The 19,697-nt window shown below is 39.4% G+C and overlaps 1 protein-coding gene and 1 long non-coding RNA gene across 4 annotated transcripts in view; one reads left to right on the top strand and one right to left on the bottom strand.

Moving 5' to 3' along the window:
* The window catches only part of LOC137073038 (uncharacterized), a 91,116-nt gene extending 77,485 nt beyond the window's left edge, over positions 1–13,631 (top strand). The window contains exon 3 of the long non-coding RNA XR_010904724.1: positions 13,523–13,631. This is a non-coding gene — a long non-coding RNA (uncharacterized lncRNA). The remainder of the gene's footprint in view (positions 1–13,522) is intronic.
* ctnna2 (catenin (cadherin-associated protein), alpha 2) overlaps positions 13,053–19,697 on the bottom strand; it is a 678,725-nt gene continuing 672,080 nt past the window's right edge. For all 3 annotated transcript variants that reach the window (XM_067441162.1, XM_067441164.1, XM_067441163.1), the window contains 2 exons: positions 15,144–15,278; positions 13,053–13,990 (listed from right to left, as the gene is read on the bottom strand). In XM_067441162.1, coding sequence (XP_067297263.1) covers positions 13,703–13,990; positions 15,144–15,278 — 423 coding nt within the window. In that variant the 3' untranslated portion in view covers positions 13,053–13,702. The remainder of the gene's footprint in view (positions 13,991–15,143; positions 15,279–19,697) is intronic.

Here is a 19,697-nt window from a genome sequence, read left to right as displayed (position 1 = left end):
TGAATATCCAGAACAAGCATTATACACACGCACATGCGCATGCACGTGCACAATGGTATCATGCATAACTCTATGACCACCGTCCTAATATTTATTGTACGTTGCGAGGTGGGTCCTCCATGGATCGGACTTGTTTGTTCAGCACATCCAGCAGATACTCGATTGGAATGAGATCTGGGGAATTTGGAAGCCAAGTCAACACTTCAAACTCGTTGTTGTGCTCCTCATCCCTGAACCATTTTTGCTTTGTGGAAGGGCACATTATCCTGCTGAAAGAGGCCACAGCCTCCAGGCGTTTCCTTGAAAGTGTGTTCATGATCTTTAGCAGTGCTTATACTGTAGGTGTAAAAGAAAACATGATTCATCAGACCAGGCCACCTTCTTCTATTTCTCAGTGATCCAGTTCTGATGCTCAAATGCCCACTGTTGAGGCTTTCGGCGGTGGACAGGAGTCAGCATGTGCAGCCGGACTGGACTGCGGCTATGCAGCCCCATACACACAGTCTGAAACCTTTCTATCAGAACCAGCATGAACTTCTTGAGCAGGTTGAGTTACATTAGCTCGTCTTTTTGATAAGACCATACAGCCAGCCTTTTCTCTCCACGTGCATCAATGAGCCTTGGCCTCCCATGACCTGTCGCTGGTTCACCACTGTTCCTTCCTTTGACCAATTTTGATACCGACCACTGCAGATCAGGAACACCCCGCAAGAGCTGCAATTTTGGAGATGATCTGACCCAGTCGTCTAGCCTTGTCAAACTCGCTCAAATTCTTAAGCTTGCCCATGTTTCCTGCTTCTAACACATCAACTTTGAGGACAAAATCTTCCCTTACTATCTATATATCCCACTCACTCGATCACAGGTGATGAAGTGATAATCAGAATCGATTTTTGAACATTTTTGAGAATTGACAACCTTTATTCAAATATTATTAAAAGATTTTGTAAGCATATTGGGTAATCTTATTTGTGAAGACCAATGAAACATGCCAACGTTTTGCTATTTTCAGGATTTATCAAATTTATGTAATTTAGATCCCGTAATATTTTGAGTTTCTATTTATTAAACCAATTTCCTTCATTCTATCAAGTATTATTTTTTTAAAATTTCAAATAACTAAAAAAATAAGTAATAAAGACAACCAGGTTACTTACTTTAAGTTAAATCATTTTTTTTCTGTATGTATTTATGCGTGTGTGTGTGTGTGTGTGTGTGTGTGTGTGTGTGTGTGTATGTGTATGTGTGTGTGTATATATATATATATATATATATATACATACATACATACATACATACATACATACATACATACATACATACATACACACACACACACACACACACACACACACACACACACACACACACACACACACACACACACACACACACACACACACACACACACACACACACACACAGGTCCTTCTAAAAATTTTTTGCATATTGTGATAAAGTTCATTATTTTCCATAATGTAATACAAATTTTACTTTCATATATTTTAGATTCATTGCACACCAACTGAAATATCTCAGGTCTTTTATTGTTTTAATAGTGATGCTTTTGGCATACAGCTCATGAAAACCCAAATGAGGGTTAATCAAGGCACCTCAGTGAGAAGTCTATGGGAAGGAAAAAATGTGGCAAAAAACGCTGCACAACGAGAAGAGGTGACCGGACCCTGAGGAAGATTGTGGAGAAGGACCGATTCCAGACCTTGGGGGACCTGCGGAAGCAGTGGACTGAGTCTGGAGTAGAAACATCCAGAGCCGTCGTGCACAGGTGTGTGCAGGAAATGGGCTACAGGTGCCGCATTCCCCAGGTCAAGACACTTTTGGGCTACAGAGAAGCACTGGACTGTTGCTCAGTGGTCCAAAGTCCTTTTTTTTTTTTCGGATGAAAGCAAATTTTGCATGTCATTCGGAATCACATCATGGTGCCAGAGTCTGGAGGAAGACTGGGGAGAAAGAAATGCCAAAATGCCTGAAGTCCAGTGTCAAGTACCCACAGTCAGTGATGGTCTGGGGTGCCATGTCAGCTGCTGGTGTTGGTCCACTGTGTTTTATCAAGGCCAGGGTCAATGCAGCTAGCTATGAGGAGATTTTGGAGCACTCCATGCGTCCATCTGCTGAAAAGCTTTATGGAGATGAAGATTTGGTTTTTCAGCACGACCTGGCACCTGCTCACAGTGCCAAAACCACTGGTAAATGGTTTACTGACCATGGTATTACTGTACTCAATTGGCCTGCCGACTCTCCTGACCTGAACCCCATAGAGAATCTGTGGGATATTGTGAAGAGAAAGTTGAGAGACGCAAGACCCAACACTCCATAACACCTCAGCAGTGCCACAGGCTGATCGCCTCCATGCCACGCCGCATTGAAGCAGTCATTTCTGCAAAAGGATTCCTGACCAAGTATTGAGTTCATAACTGAACAGAACTATTTGAAAGTTGACTTTTTTTGTATTAAAAACACTTTACTTTTATTGGTTGGATGAAATATGCTATTTTTTTTAGATAGGAATTTTGGGTTTTCATGAGCTGTATGCCAAAATCATCAGTATTAAAACAATAAAAGACCTGAAATATTTCAGTTGGTGTGCAATGAATCTAAAACACATGAAAGGGTAATTTGTATCGTTACATTATGGACAATAATGAACTTTTATCACAATATGCTAATTTTTTGAGAAGGACAACACACACACACACACTCTGGTAGTCCATCGATGTCCGATGATGACTTCTTTTATGACTTGTGTGTTCTTTGATGACTGTAAAGTCCGATGCGGGAAGCACACTGTCTCTTACAGACAGGGCATGTAAAACTGTGACAACATTGTGACACACAGTAAGAAGATGTTAAACAAGACTGGTGCAAGAACACAGCCCTGCCTTACTCCAGTGCCTACTGCAAAGTGTGCAGATTCTAGTCCACCCAATGTCACTTTGGCAGTCATCCCATCATGGAACTGTCGTACTTCCCATAAGATGTCATGATGTACAGTATCAAAGGCTTTGGAAAGATCCACAAAAGCAATGAACAAGTTCTTATGTTGTTCGCTACATTTCTCCTGCAGCTGGCATGTGGTAAATATCATGTCAACTGTACTTCGACCTGCTCTGAAGCCGCTTTGGGATTCAGGCAATAGATTTTCTGAGATAGTATTAACAAGTCTATGGAGCATTACCTTTGCCAGAACTTTACCTGCAACTGAAAGAAAAGAGATACCCCTACTATTTTCACAAATGGACCTGTCACCCTTGTTTTTATATATTGTGACAATATTTGCATCCTTCCATTGTTGGGGAATATTTTCTTGCTGCCACACTAGTGTGATGAACTGATGGATTGCCCTTGTGCAGAGGTACCCTCCTTCCTTCAGGAGCTCAGCAGGAATAGTCAGGCCCAGGGGACTTGCTGTTTTTCAATTTCTTGATTGCAGCATACACTTCAGAAAAAGAAGGTGGAACATCAAGACTCTGTATGCTTGGTAAAGTTGGTAGTTCCTTCAGCACTGTAAGATCAACTGATGCCTTTTGGTTTAATAAGGCTTGAAAATGTTCTCCCCATCTATGAACAATACCTGTTTGGTCCTTAATGAGGGTCAGTTCATCAGCTGATCTCAAGGCGCAGATAGAGTAAGATATTGGGCCATAAATGGCCTTAACTGCATTATAAAAATTATGCATCATATGCTTATCTGCAAAAGATTGAATCTGATGGGCCTTGGATATCCACCATTGATTCTGTAGTTGCCGCAAGGTCCCTTGCATTGCTTTTCTCTGTCCGTGCCAGACTTTCTTAAGAGTTTCACAAGATGGATTATTAAGGTAGGCTTTATGGGCAATATGCATTTTTTCAAGGAGGGTGGTAATATGTATGGAATTTTCGTCAAACCAGTCCAGTTTCTTTTCTTGTGCTTTCCAATAGATTCAACTGCTGTGTCATAAAGTGATGTACTTATATAGCTCCATTTGCTGTCAATTGTCTCTTCATTCAGAAGAGGCTCAATGTCCTGAAGTTTCTTAGCAACAGAGCATCGGTAGTTGTTCCGTACTTCAGTATCTTGGAACCTTGCGCAGTTTAGCTTCCCTGACGCTGCCTTTCTAAGATGTACTGCCCGCTGGATCCTCAGGTTTACCTTGGTAACAATCATCCAATGATCCATCCAGCACTCAGCTCCTCTCATAGCTCGAGTTAAGAGCACATCCCTCATATCATTCTGGCTGACAATGACATAGTCTAGCAGATGCCAGTGCTTGGATCGTAGGTGTAACCAAGAGGTCTTATATTTGTTTTTTAATTGAAACATGGTATTAGTGATGGTAAGGCTGTGTTCAGCGCAGAGACTCAAGAGTCTTAATCCGTTGGCATTTATTTACATCTCCAATGCCATGACGTCCAATTATTCCATCCCAACTATCACTATTTCTTCCTACTCTTGCATTGAAGTCACCCAGCAGCAAGATTTTATCATTTTGTGGAGCTTTCCTAAGGGCCTCATCCAATGTCTCATAGAAACTATCCTTCACATCTTTTGCTGATGGAAGAGTAGGTGCATAAGCACTGAAAATAGTGGCATATTGCTTTCCAACAAGAGGAAAGCGGAGTGACATTAGCCTTTCACTGATGCCAATTGGGGCTTCAGTAAGGTTTGGGAGGATGCTATTTTTAATGGCCAAACCAACGCCATGCAGATGTTGTCCTCCTGTAGGGTATCCTCTCCAAAAAAAAGTATAGCCCTCACCTTCCTCCTTTAGTGATCCTTCTCCCAGAAGCCTGGTCTCACTTAATGCAGCTATGTCAATGTTGTAACGCTTAAGCTCAGCAGCAACCAATGCTGTCCTTCGACTAGGCTTGATTAGTGCCATAGTTTGAGTCCCGGAGAGTTCTAATGTTCCATGTTGCTATGCGTAATGGAATATATTTCTTTTGAATTTTTCGGCCGCTGAAACGGAATGACCTGATAGGTGCGGTATCCTATCCAGGTTTGATCTGAGTGTGCAATGTTTAGATCACCTTTTCTAGATCCTTCCCCAGTTGGGGTGAGCAGTGCGACTCCTTAATAGGACTGCTCAGACACACAGGGGTCTGCCGGGAGCAGCTGCCACTTATTCCAGCTGCTGACGACCATATACCCCGTGCCGCCACTGTGCAGAGTCTGAGCTAGGGACTCCCAGATCATTCAGTCCTGCCCCCGTTACCAAGCACTCCATCGCCAGTGGACTTGAAAGAGAATCTTGAGGACACACCACAAGATAAACAGAAGATACCTGCGCAAGGAAGTGATTTAAGTGGTGAGAGAGATGCGCCTGCTCCAACACCACTACTTTCGGGTTAGTCCCTAGGTTAGCTACCAGGGTTAGTCTGGTAAGACTAAGACTAAGGGGGGAAACCGGTCATCCTGGATTCTTTCCTTGCCATTGGATTACATCCCCCTACAGCAAAGACACGCACACACACACACACACACACACACACACACACACACACACACACACACACACACACACACACACACACACACGCGCACACACAGTGTGTGTCTGCTACATTACTTTAGCGCACTTCTCACACCCATGTTGCAGTATAGTAATGTGTTTTCTCACTCTACAGCTTTATTCTTGCTTCAGTGTATTTAAATCATTTGTCTACCACTTGTTCCACAGGTTCCGTCTCACAAAGAATTAAATCTCACTTCATGAAAGCATGCAATAGCGTTGGAGAGGGTTTTACACCAGTATGTGTGGCATGTTGTGAAAGCTCATAATAAATGTTCTTTAATATCCTTTACACAATTCTGTGGAAGATAGCGCTCGGTTTAACAAACCCCTGTCTCTGCTTCTGTCTTATCTGCAGGCAGCAAACATTTAATTTGAATTTGGCCCTTTCTGACATCCATTGGATGAAACAAGTCTTCCACAGTGAAGTGGCAAATCATCTTTTTCATGGTTGATACACAACAATAATGCCCCAGGTAATCTATGTGGCTTCTTGATATTTTAGTAATTTTTGGATTCTATAAGTGGATGTTAAATTGGTTCTGGAGAATGATATGCTATTCCACCAAAACATTTTGTTAGTTAAATGCAAAATGAAGGAGGCTGTGCTATAGTAATTGACAATGACCTTCATCTTAACCCTGATAGGTTGTTTTTACTAATGGACTTGAGAATGTAAAGCTCTCCTAAGAATAGGTTTCAATAAGAGAGATAAGAAAGGAAATAAATGGCATGCTGATAAGGAGCCTTGTATCTAATTTATGAGAATATATCATCTCCTCGAATACAAGGTAATCTAGTGGCGTCTCCGCTCAGGAACTGACAAGCTATTAGAGCTGTTTACAGATTGTATTTCTGTTCATAAAACAAAGGCAGCCCAGAAAAACCTGTTGATTTGAGTGTTGGTGAGTTGCATATAGGTGCTAAGAATTAACCTAAATAATGAGCCTGAGCAAACGAAAATGTGCAATAATAATACGAGTGTGCAATGTCATGGAATGTATAAACCAAAATGAGCTATACGCACCATATGGCGTATTTTACGCACAACCCCCCGACCCCCATCCAACCTTAGAGCATGTCATATACACACGCCATAAAGTGCGTTTCATATGCACTCGAAAAACTGCGTACCAAAACTCATTTTAGCATATACATTCCACAACATTGCACACTTGCACTATTGATGCACACTCATGTGATCGTGTGGAAGATGCCATGGGTGACTCTTAAACAAATCGGTATTTCTATTTATTTAGTTGTTCTTATTAATGACATAACACGATTTTCAAAATATAATTTTCAGAATGTCAAAATAGAAAGTGTGTGATGCATCAAGTAAAGTCTTATGAATATAAGACTTCATAATAGTTACATTTGTGAGCGTTTATCATCAATGATTGTTTTTTTCTTCTTTATTTTTTTTACACAGGGTCAAAGGTTTTAAAAAAGGCATTTTGGATATCTCTTTTTAAGAAAACGCTATCAGTGTCAACAGCCAGCCATTTCTAGGAATAAAATTGATAAAATGAGACTTATATTTGAACAAACCCTTACGTAAAAGCCTTTAAAATATAGCTAGGCATAAAGCTGTAAAGTTTAGTGTAAGTGCTACTGTCACTGAAGTGGGTATTTCTGACTCATTTTGTGAAAACTGCCTCTAAAGATATGCACTGTAGTTGAAATCATCAGACCAAATAAGTAGTCCTATTAAATATGCATTTTGAAGGGGTATTTTGAATGTTTTCTTTCCAATAGTCTTAATTTATTATTTTAGATAAATTATGAACTGGCTGTAATAGCCTTGGATATTAGTGCAAAATCATAGTTATATAGTAGGTTTAAAACAGATGAATCTGGCAAAATGCATCTACTAACTTGTAGCATTGTGTACAAAAGACAGTGGAAACCCAGTCAAACTCTTTGGTCTTTGTGAAAGCGGAGGAACCAACATTACAAAAAATATGCTGAAATTTCCTGAAACATTATTGAGCAAATGCATTAGCGAACGTACACGTTTTCTAATCTAGGAGTTTTACTGAGAACATGAACATGTTAAAACCAGACGTTCGAGCGAGGATGTCCTGAAAAAAAAAGACACAAAATAATCTTTTTTTATTTTATTTTATTTTTTTGTCCAGAAGATGACATGGATTATACAAAGAAGGTTCTCATATGGTTGTCTCAATAACTTGCCAGGATGGATAATGGTTGAGTTGAACTTCCTGTGCCTGTGAGAACTGGATGTTCCACTTATTTTGTGTGCTTAGTAGCATTAATACTCTGTCCTTTTCAGTTTTAAAAAGAGGACTTCATGCTGTGGCAATCACAGGTCTGTAAAAATGTCAGGTACATGCTGCTCTGACTGTGGTACAGTCTTTCAACCTGATTTTCCCTCCAATCATGGTAATGATCATTTAAGTAACCGTTCCCACAGCTGGTGCTCTTATTATTTGTGGCTCATGTTTTTTCAGAAAACCCAGTGAGCGCGGCTTTTCTTGCAGCCCGGCTATATTTAAAGTTTGCCCTTAACATGTTTAAAGGGAGATTGAGTGTTTAGTGCTCTGGAGCTTGTATACAAATTGAATTTGTGAATGGAATATGGGAAGACTTTTGAGCAGCCTTGAGATTTGGCCTGGCCTCCATTTTAGGATTGGACTTAGATCTTAATGCAATCCTTAATGTTACGTTTCCCTTAAACATGTGTATAGATGTCGTAAGACGTCTGCTTTTCTACAGGGCTGTACTTGTTGTAGTAGGTACAGCGCATTTCATTTGAACATCAAAGCTTTGCTACGAGCGGCATATAAAAAAAACAAAAGATGTGAGTGATTTGATGAAATAGTAATTGAATCACTCTTATGAGGTATGGATGTCTGCAGAAACATCTGTGAAACTAGTTGGCTATTAAATATGCAACAGCATATTCAAAAATTCCTTTTGCATAAGATGGCAATGCTTTAAAGAGAATTATCATGGCCTGAAGCTCATTCAAGCACTGCCATTTAGCGTATGTGAAACTGATTGAAATGATCTCCATTCTGCTTTTGTTCATATCCAGTGTCGAGGTAAACTAAAGCCTAAATTATATCTCATCTTATTTCAATATCTGACCTTCATGTATAATCATATTTCAGTTGCAGAGTTAAAGGTAAAGTGTGCCCTTTGTGATGTTTAAATAATTTGAAAGCCCCATAGCAACATGCAGAGACAATTGACCAAGTGGTCTGCTTCTAAAAATTGTTTTATTATATATAAAATTTTCTGTCAAGATTAACTAAATGCATTCCCAAACTCTGGGGTGGTCCTTGGCTGATGAAAGCTGCTATGGAGTCCAGACCTTCTGCCATCAGTCTGAATGTCTAGGCTATGTGAGACTAGTAATTCAGTCACACTTGTTGCAGTATAATTGCACAGAAAACTTGGCCTGATAACTACTTATTAGTGATGCATAATTTACGCATTATTACTTTTGTAAATAGTTTTTTTTTCTCTCTAATATTTCATCTCAGGACTCATGCTCAGATTGAAATGGTAAAATTGATGCCATCGTTGCTGTCTTAGTGTCTACAGGGAGTGCAGAATTATTAGGCAAATGAGTATTTTGACCACATCATCCTCGTTATGCATGTTGTCTTACTCCAAGCTGTTTAGGCTGGAAAGCCTACTACCAATTAAGCATATTAGGTGATGTGCATCTCTGTAATGAGAAGGGGTGTGGTCTAATGACATCAACACCCTATATCAGGTGTGCATAATTATTAGGCAACTTCCTTTCCTTTGGCAAAATGGGTCAAAAGAAGGACTTGACAGGCTCAGAAAAGTCAAAAATAGTGAGATATATTGCAGAGGGATGCAGCAGTCTTAAAATAGCCAAGCTTCTGAAGCGTGATCATCGAACAATCAAGCGTTTCATTCAAAATAGTCAACAGGGTCGCAAGAAGCGTGTGGAAAAACCAAGGCGCAAAATAACTGCCCGTGAACTGAGAAAAGTCAAGCGTGCAGCTGCCAAGATGCCACTTGCCACCAGTTTGGCCATATTTCAGAGCTGCAACATCACTGGAGTGCCCAAAAGCACAAGGTGTGCAATACTCAGAGACATGGCCAAGGTAAGAAAGGCAGAAAGTCGACCACCACTGAACAAGACACACAAGCTGAAACGTCAAGACTGGGCCAAGAAATATCTCAAGACTGATTTTTCTAAGGTTTTATGGACTGATGAAATGAGAGTGAGTCTTGATGGGCCAGATGGATGGGCCCGTGGCTGGATTGGTAAAGGGCAGAGAGCTCCAGTCCGACTCAGAGGCCAGCAAGGTGGAGGTGGAGTACTGGTTTGGGCTGGTATCATCAAAGATGAGCTTGTGGGGCCTTTTTGGGTTGAGGATGGAGTCAAGCTCAACTCCCAGTCCTACTGCCAGATTCTGGAAGACACCTTCTTCAAGCAGTGGTACAGGAAGAAGTCTGCATCCTTCAAGAAAAACATGATTTTCATGCAGGACAATGCTCCATCACACGCGTCCAAGTACTCCACAGCGTGGCTGGCAAGAAAGGGTATAAAAGAAGAAAATCTAATGATATGGCCTCCTTGTTCACCTGATCTGAACCCCATTGAGAACCTGTGGTCCATCATCAAATGTGCGATTTACACGGAGGGAAAACAGTACACCTCTCTGAACAGTGTCTGGGAGGCTGTGGTTGCTGCTGCACGCAATGTTGATGGTGAACAGATCAAAACACTGACAGAATCCATGGATGGCAGGCTTTTGAGTGTCCTTGCAAAGAAAGGTGGCTATATTGGTCACTGATTTGTTTTTGTTTGGTTTTTGAATGTCAGAAATGTATATTTGTGAATGTTGAGATGTTATATTGGTTTCACTGGTAAAAATAAATAATTGAAATGGGTATAAATTTGTTTTTTGTTAAGTTGCCTAATAATTATGCACAGTAATAGTCACCTGCACACACAGATATCCCCCTAAAATAGCTAAAACTAAAAACTAAAACTTCCAAAAATATTCAGCTTTGATATTAATGAGTTTTTTGTGTTCATTGAGAACATAGTTGTTGTTCAATAATAAAAATAATCCTCAAAAATACAACTTGCCTAATAATTCTGCACTCCCTGTATTTGTTCTTGCAGAGCAATCAGCCAATCAGCGTTATGACATCTTGTTCAGAGTTCCATCCCTAGATTCATTAGTCATATAATAGGTTGCACCATAAATTAATTTTTTTTTTTGGGCACTGCTGGAAGCTAAAAATGACACTCAGTTTTGCTGCTGATCCTTTCATTAGGCAAAGGTCACTATTCAAATCAGAGTAATGGCTGAGAAATGGCCAAAGAAGTCTTCAGCACACCTGAAGTCAGGAGGGGGGTCGTAGTGTGGCATTGATGTACTTACCTTCTTGTCGGTTAAAAAAAAAATCCTGTTAACAAGACTTTGACTGTGAGCCGGAGGGTTGTTTCTCTCATCCTGGTCAGCAAAATGTAGCCCAGAGATAATTACATAAAAGGAACACTGTGGAGCTTTTTGAGACACCCACTCTAAACTGTCAGACCTTATATAATCACCTATGTTTTATACAGACTTTTAACAAACTTCATTCATTCAAACTATTTTTAAGAGCCTTTTATGTCTTTTCTCTGTGATTTAAAATTGTAAAAGTGTGATTTTTCTTTTTCTTTTCTTTTTCCCCCCTTTCTTTTCTGTATCGTGAAGCACATCTCATTGTACATTATCAAAATAGAAGAAAAAAAATGTGGGGACTTGGTTTTGTGCATCAGTTGGATTTTGAGATGTTGCACCCAAAAGTAGAGGCAGATGAATGTAAGATTGCAGGGCCAGGGTTGAAGTGGATTAAACAACTGGAGAAGCCCTGTATGTCATTGGAGAGAAGACCGCTATGAGGTAAAGCGAGAAAAAAAAGAAGAAAAGAAACAAAAGACGTATATCCATTTGTGCATTGTGAAATATAACATGTATTCAGAAAAACAAATAATTTTAATTTAATTACTTTTTTTTGTGCTTTTAAAGAATATTTACTAAACAGGGCAATTTAGCGTGTAAGCACTATTAAACAAAAGCGCCGAAGGGAGTATACATTTGTGTGCGATCTACTGACGTTGCTAAAAAAACCCTAAAAAATTCAATTTTTTGTGAGAAAACGCTCCCCTGCCAAACACAGAATTTTCCATGTTTTCACTGTTATATACTAGTGGGCACTATGACAACTTAAAGAGTACTGAATTTCCTGATCAAAACACATGCGAAGATCCAGCAGAAACAAGCAATGTCATATGTAAAATAACCCGATTATTAACAATAAACAACATGTAAATCAAAATGGCCTAATGTTACTCTATGAAATGTCGACCCAGTATAGGACTGTGCAAGCGTTAGGGGTGTTGATTAACTCAATTTGCTCCATCTATGTTTTGATTATCATTCTGAATCCAATCCAGATGTAGTCTTTGACAAAAAAAAAATTATTTTCTTAGCTTTTTTGCTCAAAATGTTGCTTTTTTATGAAACGTGCCCACATTCAAGTTTTGATAAAATAAGAATAATGCATGAAGCTAGAATAAAACAAATGTTTAAAAGCAGAGGGTCTGTTCTTTCTTTTGATATGTTGCATGTTAAAATATTAATACAACAAAATATTCTCTAAATTTTTTGTGAAAATGATCAAAATGCTGGCTGTGGCTGGCAAATTAAAAAAATGGGAAAAAGTTAAAGAACCTCGTAAATCACCTTGTGTGATTCATTTGAACACTCTCCTCTCATAAATTTAGCCTCTGAAAGAGAAACGTCTATCCTGACAGTAGTTTTTTAACACCACAAGAAGGTTTACGTTAACACAAGCTGTTAATAAATCTGCCCCTAAATACTTAGTGTTCAGTCAGACAGATTCATTAAAACCGGCTTTGTTTTCCATCTAAAAATTTGCCAACAACCGCAAACTTTGTGATTACCTTGTTCACCAAAATTGTGTACAGACACAGATAAGCAATTTCAGAAAACCGTCTATGACAAACACACATTTTGTTTGGTGATGGATATGAGCTTGATAGAAGCTACTGCATGTCAAATACACAGTAAGTATCATTCATTAATTAGAAAACAAATTTAAGGCTTTAAATATCCCAGCAAGCAAGCTGCGTTCAAAAGATGTCTAATAGCCGTCCAAATACAACCCTGACATAAAACAAGGGTCTGTCAGTGAAATCTGAATAGGTGTCTAACTTTAGCCAAAAATAGACTAGTTTTAAGAAATTAAGCTAAACACCTTGTAACCACTGTTGACTTTGCTCGCATGATGGAATATTATACATATCGCAAGTTATTTAGGCATGTAACCAAAGTCATGGTTATTTTGGCTAGAAGTGGGTTATTTGCAGCCAGACTATATCAGGTCTATCGTTAACCGAGACCGTGAAATGATGGCTATTGCTTGCTGGTATAGTACATCAGGTACTGGTACATTTGCTAAAACATCATGAAGTTTAATGGCACAGATAGGAAAAGGACTCGACTCGGCACACACAGTTGCAAGGTTTATTAGAGAATCAGGACTATAAAGGTATGCAGGATTCTACTAGTCTCTGAGCAAACCACACAACTAGTCCTTTTCTAAATGTAATACTATAGCAAACCTGGCTGCCATGGTTAGTGATACAGTAATATAATTAAAGAAATGGATTTTAAATGCAAAAACTAGTGCATCAGGTCACCATATGGATAACTGGGAAGAAGGAAGAAAAATGCATCAACATAAGTTATTTCTATTACTATGGGTCATATTCATTTTAAATAATAATAATAAAAAAAATCATTAGAAAGGAAAGCAGCACCTCTGCCTCGGTTAGGGCTGACACTACTATACCATAGATTATATTCTTTAATATCTCTGTGTATATATGGCCAGTCAGCGAGAATGAACACCACATGAATTGTACCGCAGCCCACACTGTAAACGTCTCCTTCATGAGTTTCTTTGTTTCTCATTTACAGCGAAATTTGGTTCGAAGAGGATTGGTAGCCAAACCCTCCAACTTACAGACATTTACTGGGCACATACACACACGTCGCTGCATGGAACAAGATACAGCTCCAAGAAAATAAGCCGTAACAAGGAGAGGAGAAGAAATCAAGAGAGGCGGAGGAGGAGTTTTGGGCATCTCTGGTACGGAGTTAAAAGGAGTCCATGGCCTTGAATTCGCTGAGGGCTTGGACGGGGGAGATGTGTTTCTTCTGCGAGCCTCGCCTGACACGGGTCTGGCACTCTTCCGGTTTCTCTCTCTTCACCAGGGGTTTCTTCTCAGGGGCCTTCATACGCCAGGAAACCACAGGGGAATTAACTGCTGCTGTGCCGTACACCTTCTGGTACTTGGTGGAAGCTACATAGGAGGCCTTGACCGTGAGGACCACGGCATTCATCAAGTTCTTGGCTGCCTGGATGAGGGATGTAGCACTGTCCAGCTGAACATGAGACAACGGGGAACAGAACATTTAGGTTAGTGCCTGTATTTAGTGAATTGCTGTTCAGTCATGAAACTTGCTGCAAACTGATCTATTACTGGTCCATTACATGCAATTTCCTAGCAGTCACATCATTTTTCGACAAAAAAAATTATGTGAAATGGTATTGCACAGTTATAAATGTTTTTCACATTTGAGCTACAGTCTTCAACTATTTGTGTAAGTACTATATACATGACCCTTAATGGATTTTTGAAGGATTAAACACCTGGTGAATCACAGCTGTTTTGGAGCAAACGCACAAAACTGAGACCAATTGTTGTCCGATTAACAAAATTTACAAAAACCAGACTGATACATTATGATTTTAGTCAGATTAAAGGCACGATCACACTTTCAGCACACAAAACGGCTGATCAAACATCATCTGTGATGTTAAGAAAATAGTTTTTGTGTATATACACACATGCATACATTGACTGACAGAAAAAATATTCTGTGGTGAAGTAAAAAAACAAACAAACATACATGTAAAGTATTAGTAAACTCTATTAGTACTCAATGTAAGCTTGTAGAAATATATAAAAGTGTATAAAATTAAGCAAAACTTACTGAGCTTTCTAATACTGGTGTTCTCATCATGCACTAGAGCATGAATCATAATTAAGATTGTTATATTGTTTGAGTGAATTGTACTGTATTGTTTGAGCATTGCAAAGTAATCTTCAACTTTGCAGAAATTACTCAACAAACTTGAGTAATAAGTTAAAGGGCCAAGTTAAAGTGCTTTCTAGACTGAGAAAAGAAAGAAAATGTATTTTTGTCTCATGGGGATGAAAGACGACAACTCCCAGAATGCATTGCTTCACTGCCCTACCAGGCCACTCCCAAAGCCACCACTATTGGATCACTGGATAACTCTCCCACCACGTTGATTTTCATAAAATCAGTTCAGTTAGAAAACAGACACTACAATTAAAAAACGGAACGTGTCTGCTTGTGAAAGAAAAATTAATTACAGTGTATGCGTGTTCAACATTTAATAATAAATACAGCATGTAAAAATATACTCTACTTCCTGCATCACTGCTAACCTCATGTACTTTCGCTTAATTAAACAGCAACACAATACACAAGGCCGGAATCAACTTACCCCTGAAACAATGAGTTCTCCTCCCAGGTTCTGAACCTCAGCCTTGACCTTGCTGCAGATGTTGAGCTGATGGCAGTAGAGGGCGATTCTCTGGAGGTATGCCAATAAGTCCTGCTTACAGGCTGAGTCCGGACACTAAAGGAGATGGGAATACATAGCACAGGCTTGACCTTTACACATTCACTGTGTACAGCAAACATACAGGGGAGGGTGGTAAAGCGATGATGACTGAAGATGAAAGTAGTTGCATCTTGAAGATGACTCAGGGGTTTGTCATCATCATATATTGGCTAAAGTCTGCGGTTGTAGACCTGTTTAGGATTCTCCCACTATCATCACGATTGTTTATTTTGTTAATAGGAACACTGTACACATTGATGCACAGGACAACAGTAAACAAGAGGAATGAAATAGAAAGAACGTCTTCCCTTGAGGGTTGGAAGAAATGTTATACAATTGACATATCAGGAGGAATATCAGAGTAAATGAAAACTTTCTTAATTTCCTTGGGTGCATGGACTATTTCTGATATCACAACACATCGATTGCTTATCTCCTCTATTAATTAGGTTGTGATGATGTTGCTGGGCAACCTTCATGCCGTCACAACCATTCAATATTCATAAGCAATCACTTTAGTATTAATTATTATTTGTTTACATTATATAACTGATGTTCACTATTTTGATAACTATTTGAAAGCACACCGTTCCTAAATGTGTCAACATACTCCCATCCTACTAGTATATTTACTTGGAGATCTGATATGTAGTATTTTCTCTTCTTAGAGCCCTCAAAACTGTAATTTGAGCAGTCAGATTAAATCTGTATTACTAGTGTCAATAGCAGAATGATTGCCTACTTTTCTCGCTGGTGCCCTTAGGGCATGTCCGAATCCACTTTTGCTAGTGTAACGACAGAAACAAAATGGTCAGTGTGCCCTGCACATGGTCTAAAAGTGTTGTACCTAGCCTATTAATGAGTCATGGGTGTGTGACATGGGTTAGGCATTTTTATCTTTATGTACATAATAATAATCTTTTATTATTTTTTCATATTTGGCATGTTTGTGTGCTGCTGCCTTGTGTGTGTGTGTAGTAAGTGTGTGTGTAGTCACCTGCCTATGGGTGCATATTACTTACGAAACACTTTAAATAACAAAACAAATACTGCTCTATTGACTTTAAAGCAGGTTTTTGTTGGTCAATGGTACAGTTGTTTTTACTTGCCTCAAAATAGCAACAATGTGCCTGAACACACTTCGTTTTCAGACCAGCACGCCCATGGGCGAACAGATGGGCACGAGTGCATTTGCTATTTAAACGACGTGGACACTGGATGTGAAAATATCTGCATTGGGCTGATACTAGCAAAAACACTTGCATTGTGTCAGGTGTATGATAGGGCCTATAGTTTCAATGTACTTATGTTCATCTACAGCATTATATGCAAGAATGGCCCCTATGTTGTGCACCGTTTGTCTCCCCTTCGAAACAGTACATCAGTATGTCCCATTTACCGTTATGATTTTTTTGGATAAATACGTTTAAATGCACAGTACCTTGCACGCCAAGACACAGCAGTTAACTCAATGACTTTGCATGAAGCAATAAGTCCTGTCAGAATTTATAGTTTTTTTTCTCCCCTAGCTTTGCAGGAACTTTGAGTGAGAAATTCTGATGAGACACACTTAATAAGTGTTGAAGCTGCTTTATCTTTGACACGGCTGAGCAGCTGTAACGTCCTTAGCGTTTAGCGTTCAAGTGTCTCTCTGCAGGATGCAACCGCTCGCTGTGCTTTGGGCTGGCAAGGGGGTAATGGAGAACCCTCTTTTCTCGCCTACAGGGGCCAGAAGCTTTAGGTCTGCCATGTAAAGTGCAGCAGTTACAGGAGTTAAAAGAGTGTGATGATGTTCTGAAGAGGGCTCATTGCTGTCATGACCACATATACCACTGCGACCCAGCCTGGCATCCTTCTATGGCAGTGGTTTTGCCACCCAACATAAATTTTATTTATATTTATATATAAATATAAATAAAATTTATGTTGGGTGGCAAAACCACTGCCATAGAAGGATGCCATAATGCCCCTTAATATATTTATATATTAAGGGGCAGGGGTACTACTCTATACTGGCCAATAGGCCAATAATGGAATTTTCCCTCCAAAGAATAAAAGTCAAGCTGGTATTTTCTTTTAAATTGCATCCATGTCCAGTCCATTTTAGTCAATCTTTTAACATGACACTGTTTTTTTCGACAATGACGGCTGTAAAGTTTTCTATTATTTTACACATACCTTATCATGCAGCAAACCATTCAAAGCTCTATGACAGCTTTTATTTCTAGATTGTTTTGTCTTTCCCAGCACTTGAGGAGCATCATGATTGAGCGCCTCGTTCTGTTTAACACCGCCTACTCTGAGATTTTTTTCTGAAATGAATGCGATCCCTTGATGCATCCTGAGAACCCCAGATGGCCATTACATGTAGATACCATGTTAGTGGGTTTGATCAGAGACATGTCAAGCCACCTGTTCAGACGACACAATATTCACAATGTGTTTGTTTGGTAGTAGAAAGGATAGATGCTATGGGAAGAACACATTGACTCTGTTTTGGAAAGCAGGAACTGTCTGTCTGTCTGTCTGTCTGTCTCTCTGATGTGCTTGTACACTCAGATTACACAATGATCAGCAGTGTGATCAGGTTTCCTCACACTTTTTCTCTTTATCTAAGGGAAAAGAAATACTGCAAGAAAACAATAAAAACAACATGAGGCATGGCCAGTGGTGACACAGCAGGTCTAAGGCTTCTCATATCTTTTTGATCAGTGTCTCAGTGTTGATGACAACAAAAGGGTGATTCCTATTATGCAGTACCCTTTTGACAATGAACGCCCTAGTGTAATTTAAAGAAATATGACTCCAAACTGGTATACCAGACTGGTCAAGCACATGGACTTTATTAATTAAAGCTCAGGGGCGTTCAATCCCCCTGAAGGACCAATCTCCAGCAAAGTTTAGGGTTACACTTTATTTTTAAGATAACTTACACGTTGCATTGCACTTACTCACATAAGTAATGATGATTAGATTTGATTAGGAAGTTTGTATTAAGGAGTTGTAAAGTTGTAGTTAGAACATTGCGTTCAATTACTTTATACAAAAAAATCTGCAATATTTTTTCTCTACTTCTAAAAATTGATAATGCATCAGGTGTGTGAATTTGTTTTTATCCAGTTTCATGGTGCTGTAAAAGTGTTTTTTTTTTTTTTTTTTACATATATATTCTGTTATAATAGTTTTTACATGCAACTTAGCTAGATGTAGCCTAGAAATCTAGACGCACCCTAGCGGCAGAAAATCTAATCTGCCGCGAGTGTCGTCTAGCAACTCTCAATACACTTCTGAGCTGTAAATCAAACTATGGTCAGGCCAATCACATTGTGTATAGAGTCGGTGGGCGGAGCTTAACATAATGACAGCCAAGTTGCGTTTGCGTGCTTCTAGTAAACACAGAAACTGGCTAACGGCGGCGGTGTTTCGAATCAGCTTTGATTGCGACTCTGGTAGACTAGGAGTTATGCTTTTCTCTGAGAAAAGAACAAAGAACGGCACTGAAGTCATTCTTAAAAAGGGAAGATGTGTTCTGAGTTTTGCCGACTGTATACGGCGGATGTATAATCTGTCAACTAGCTCTGCTTCACCTTCGTTGCTCTGGTTGGTTGTAGCGCTATCCAATCGCGTTCACGCCGTGCAGAGGGAATTTGAAAGACAACCGTTTATCCTGCTCTGATTGAGCTCTGTCAATGGTGAGTTTCCAGACCAAACACTTGTCAGGCTAAGCTAGATGTATAGTAAATACAAAAAATGACAAAAATCTTGTTGCTGGGGTCATGTTTCTAGCGTAACCCCTTTCACGCAGAGATTCTGAAAACTGATCGTTTGATTTTGATTAATTCACACTGCCAATGATTTTCTGGATTCTGTGCATGCATTCACACACATCCCGCAAAGATCCTGTAAAGACGAGACGCGTGGCATAAGGATTTGACGTGTCATGATCCCGGGACGTGTTTCTATTCACACAGAAAGCACTGGCAATTCTATGGAATTTTTCTGGGATCAACTCTCTGTGTGAAAAGGGCTCGTGTTATATGTTTGACAACAGTTTTTCGAACCCTAATTGATGGCGTGTGTAGCTTTTCATTTCTTAAACAACCATATAGGAAGACACATCATGGCCATATTCCAGGATGACAATGTCAAGATTCATCAGGCTCAAACTGATAGAATGGTTGGAAGGGAACATGAAGAATCATTTTCACACATGAATTGGCACCATTGGAGTCCAGACCTTAAATCCATTGAATGTATTTGAGATGTGCTGGTGAAAAAATGGACAATGCAAGAGTCAAGCACTCTGTAAAGTCTACTAAGTTGTTTAAGAAATAAAAAGCTCACACTCCATCAACTATGGTTAGAAGAAATGTTGCCGAACATATAACATGCTAGAAGCATAATAATCATTGCAATAATTATCTAATTATAGAC

Source organism: Pseudorasbora parva, chromosome 4, assembly GCF_024679245.1.
Source record: "Pseudorasbora parva isolate DD20220531a chromosome 4, ASM2467924v1, whole genome shotgun sequence".
In the NCBI taxonomy this organism is placed as follows: domain Eukaryota; kingdom Metazoa; phylum Chordata; class Actinopteri; order Cypriniformes; family Gobionidae; genus Pseudorasbora; species Pseudorasbora parva.
Note: the sequence above shows the minus strand (reverse complement) of the source record. Positions and strands in the feature narration are given on the sequence as shown.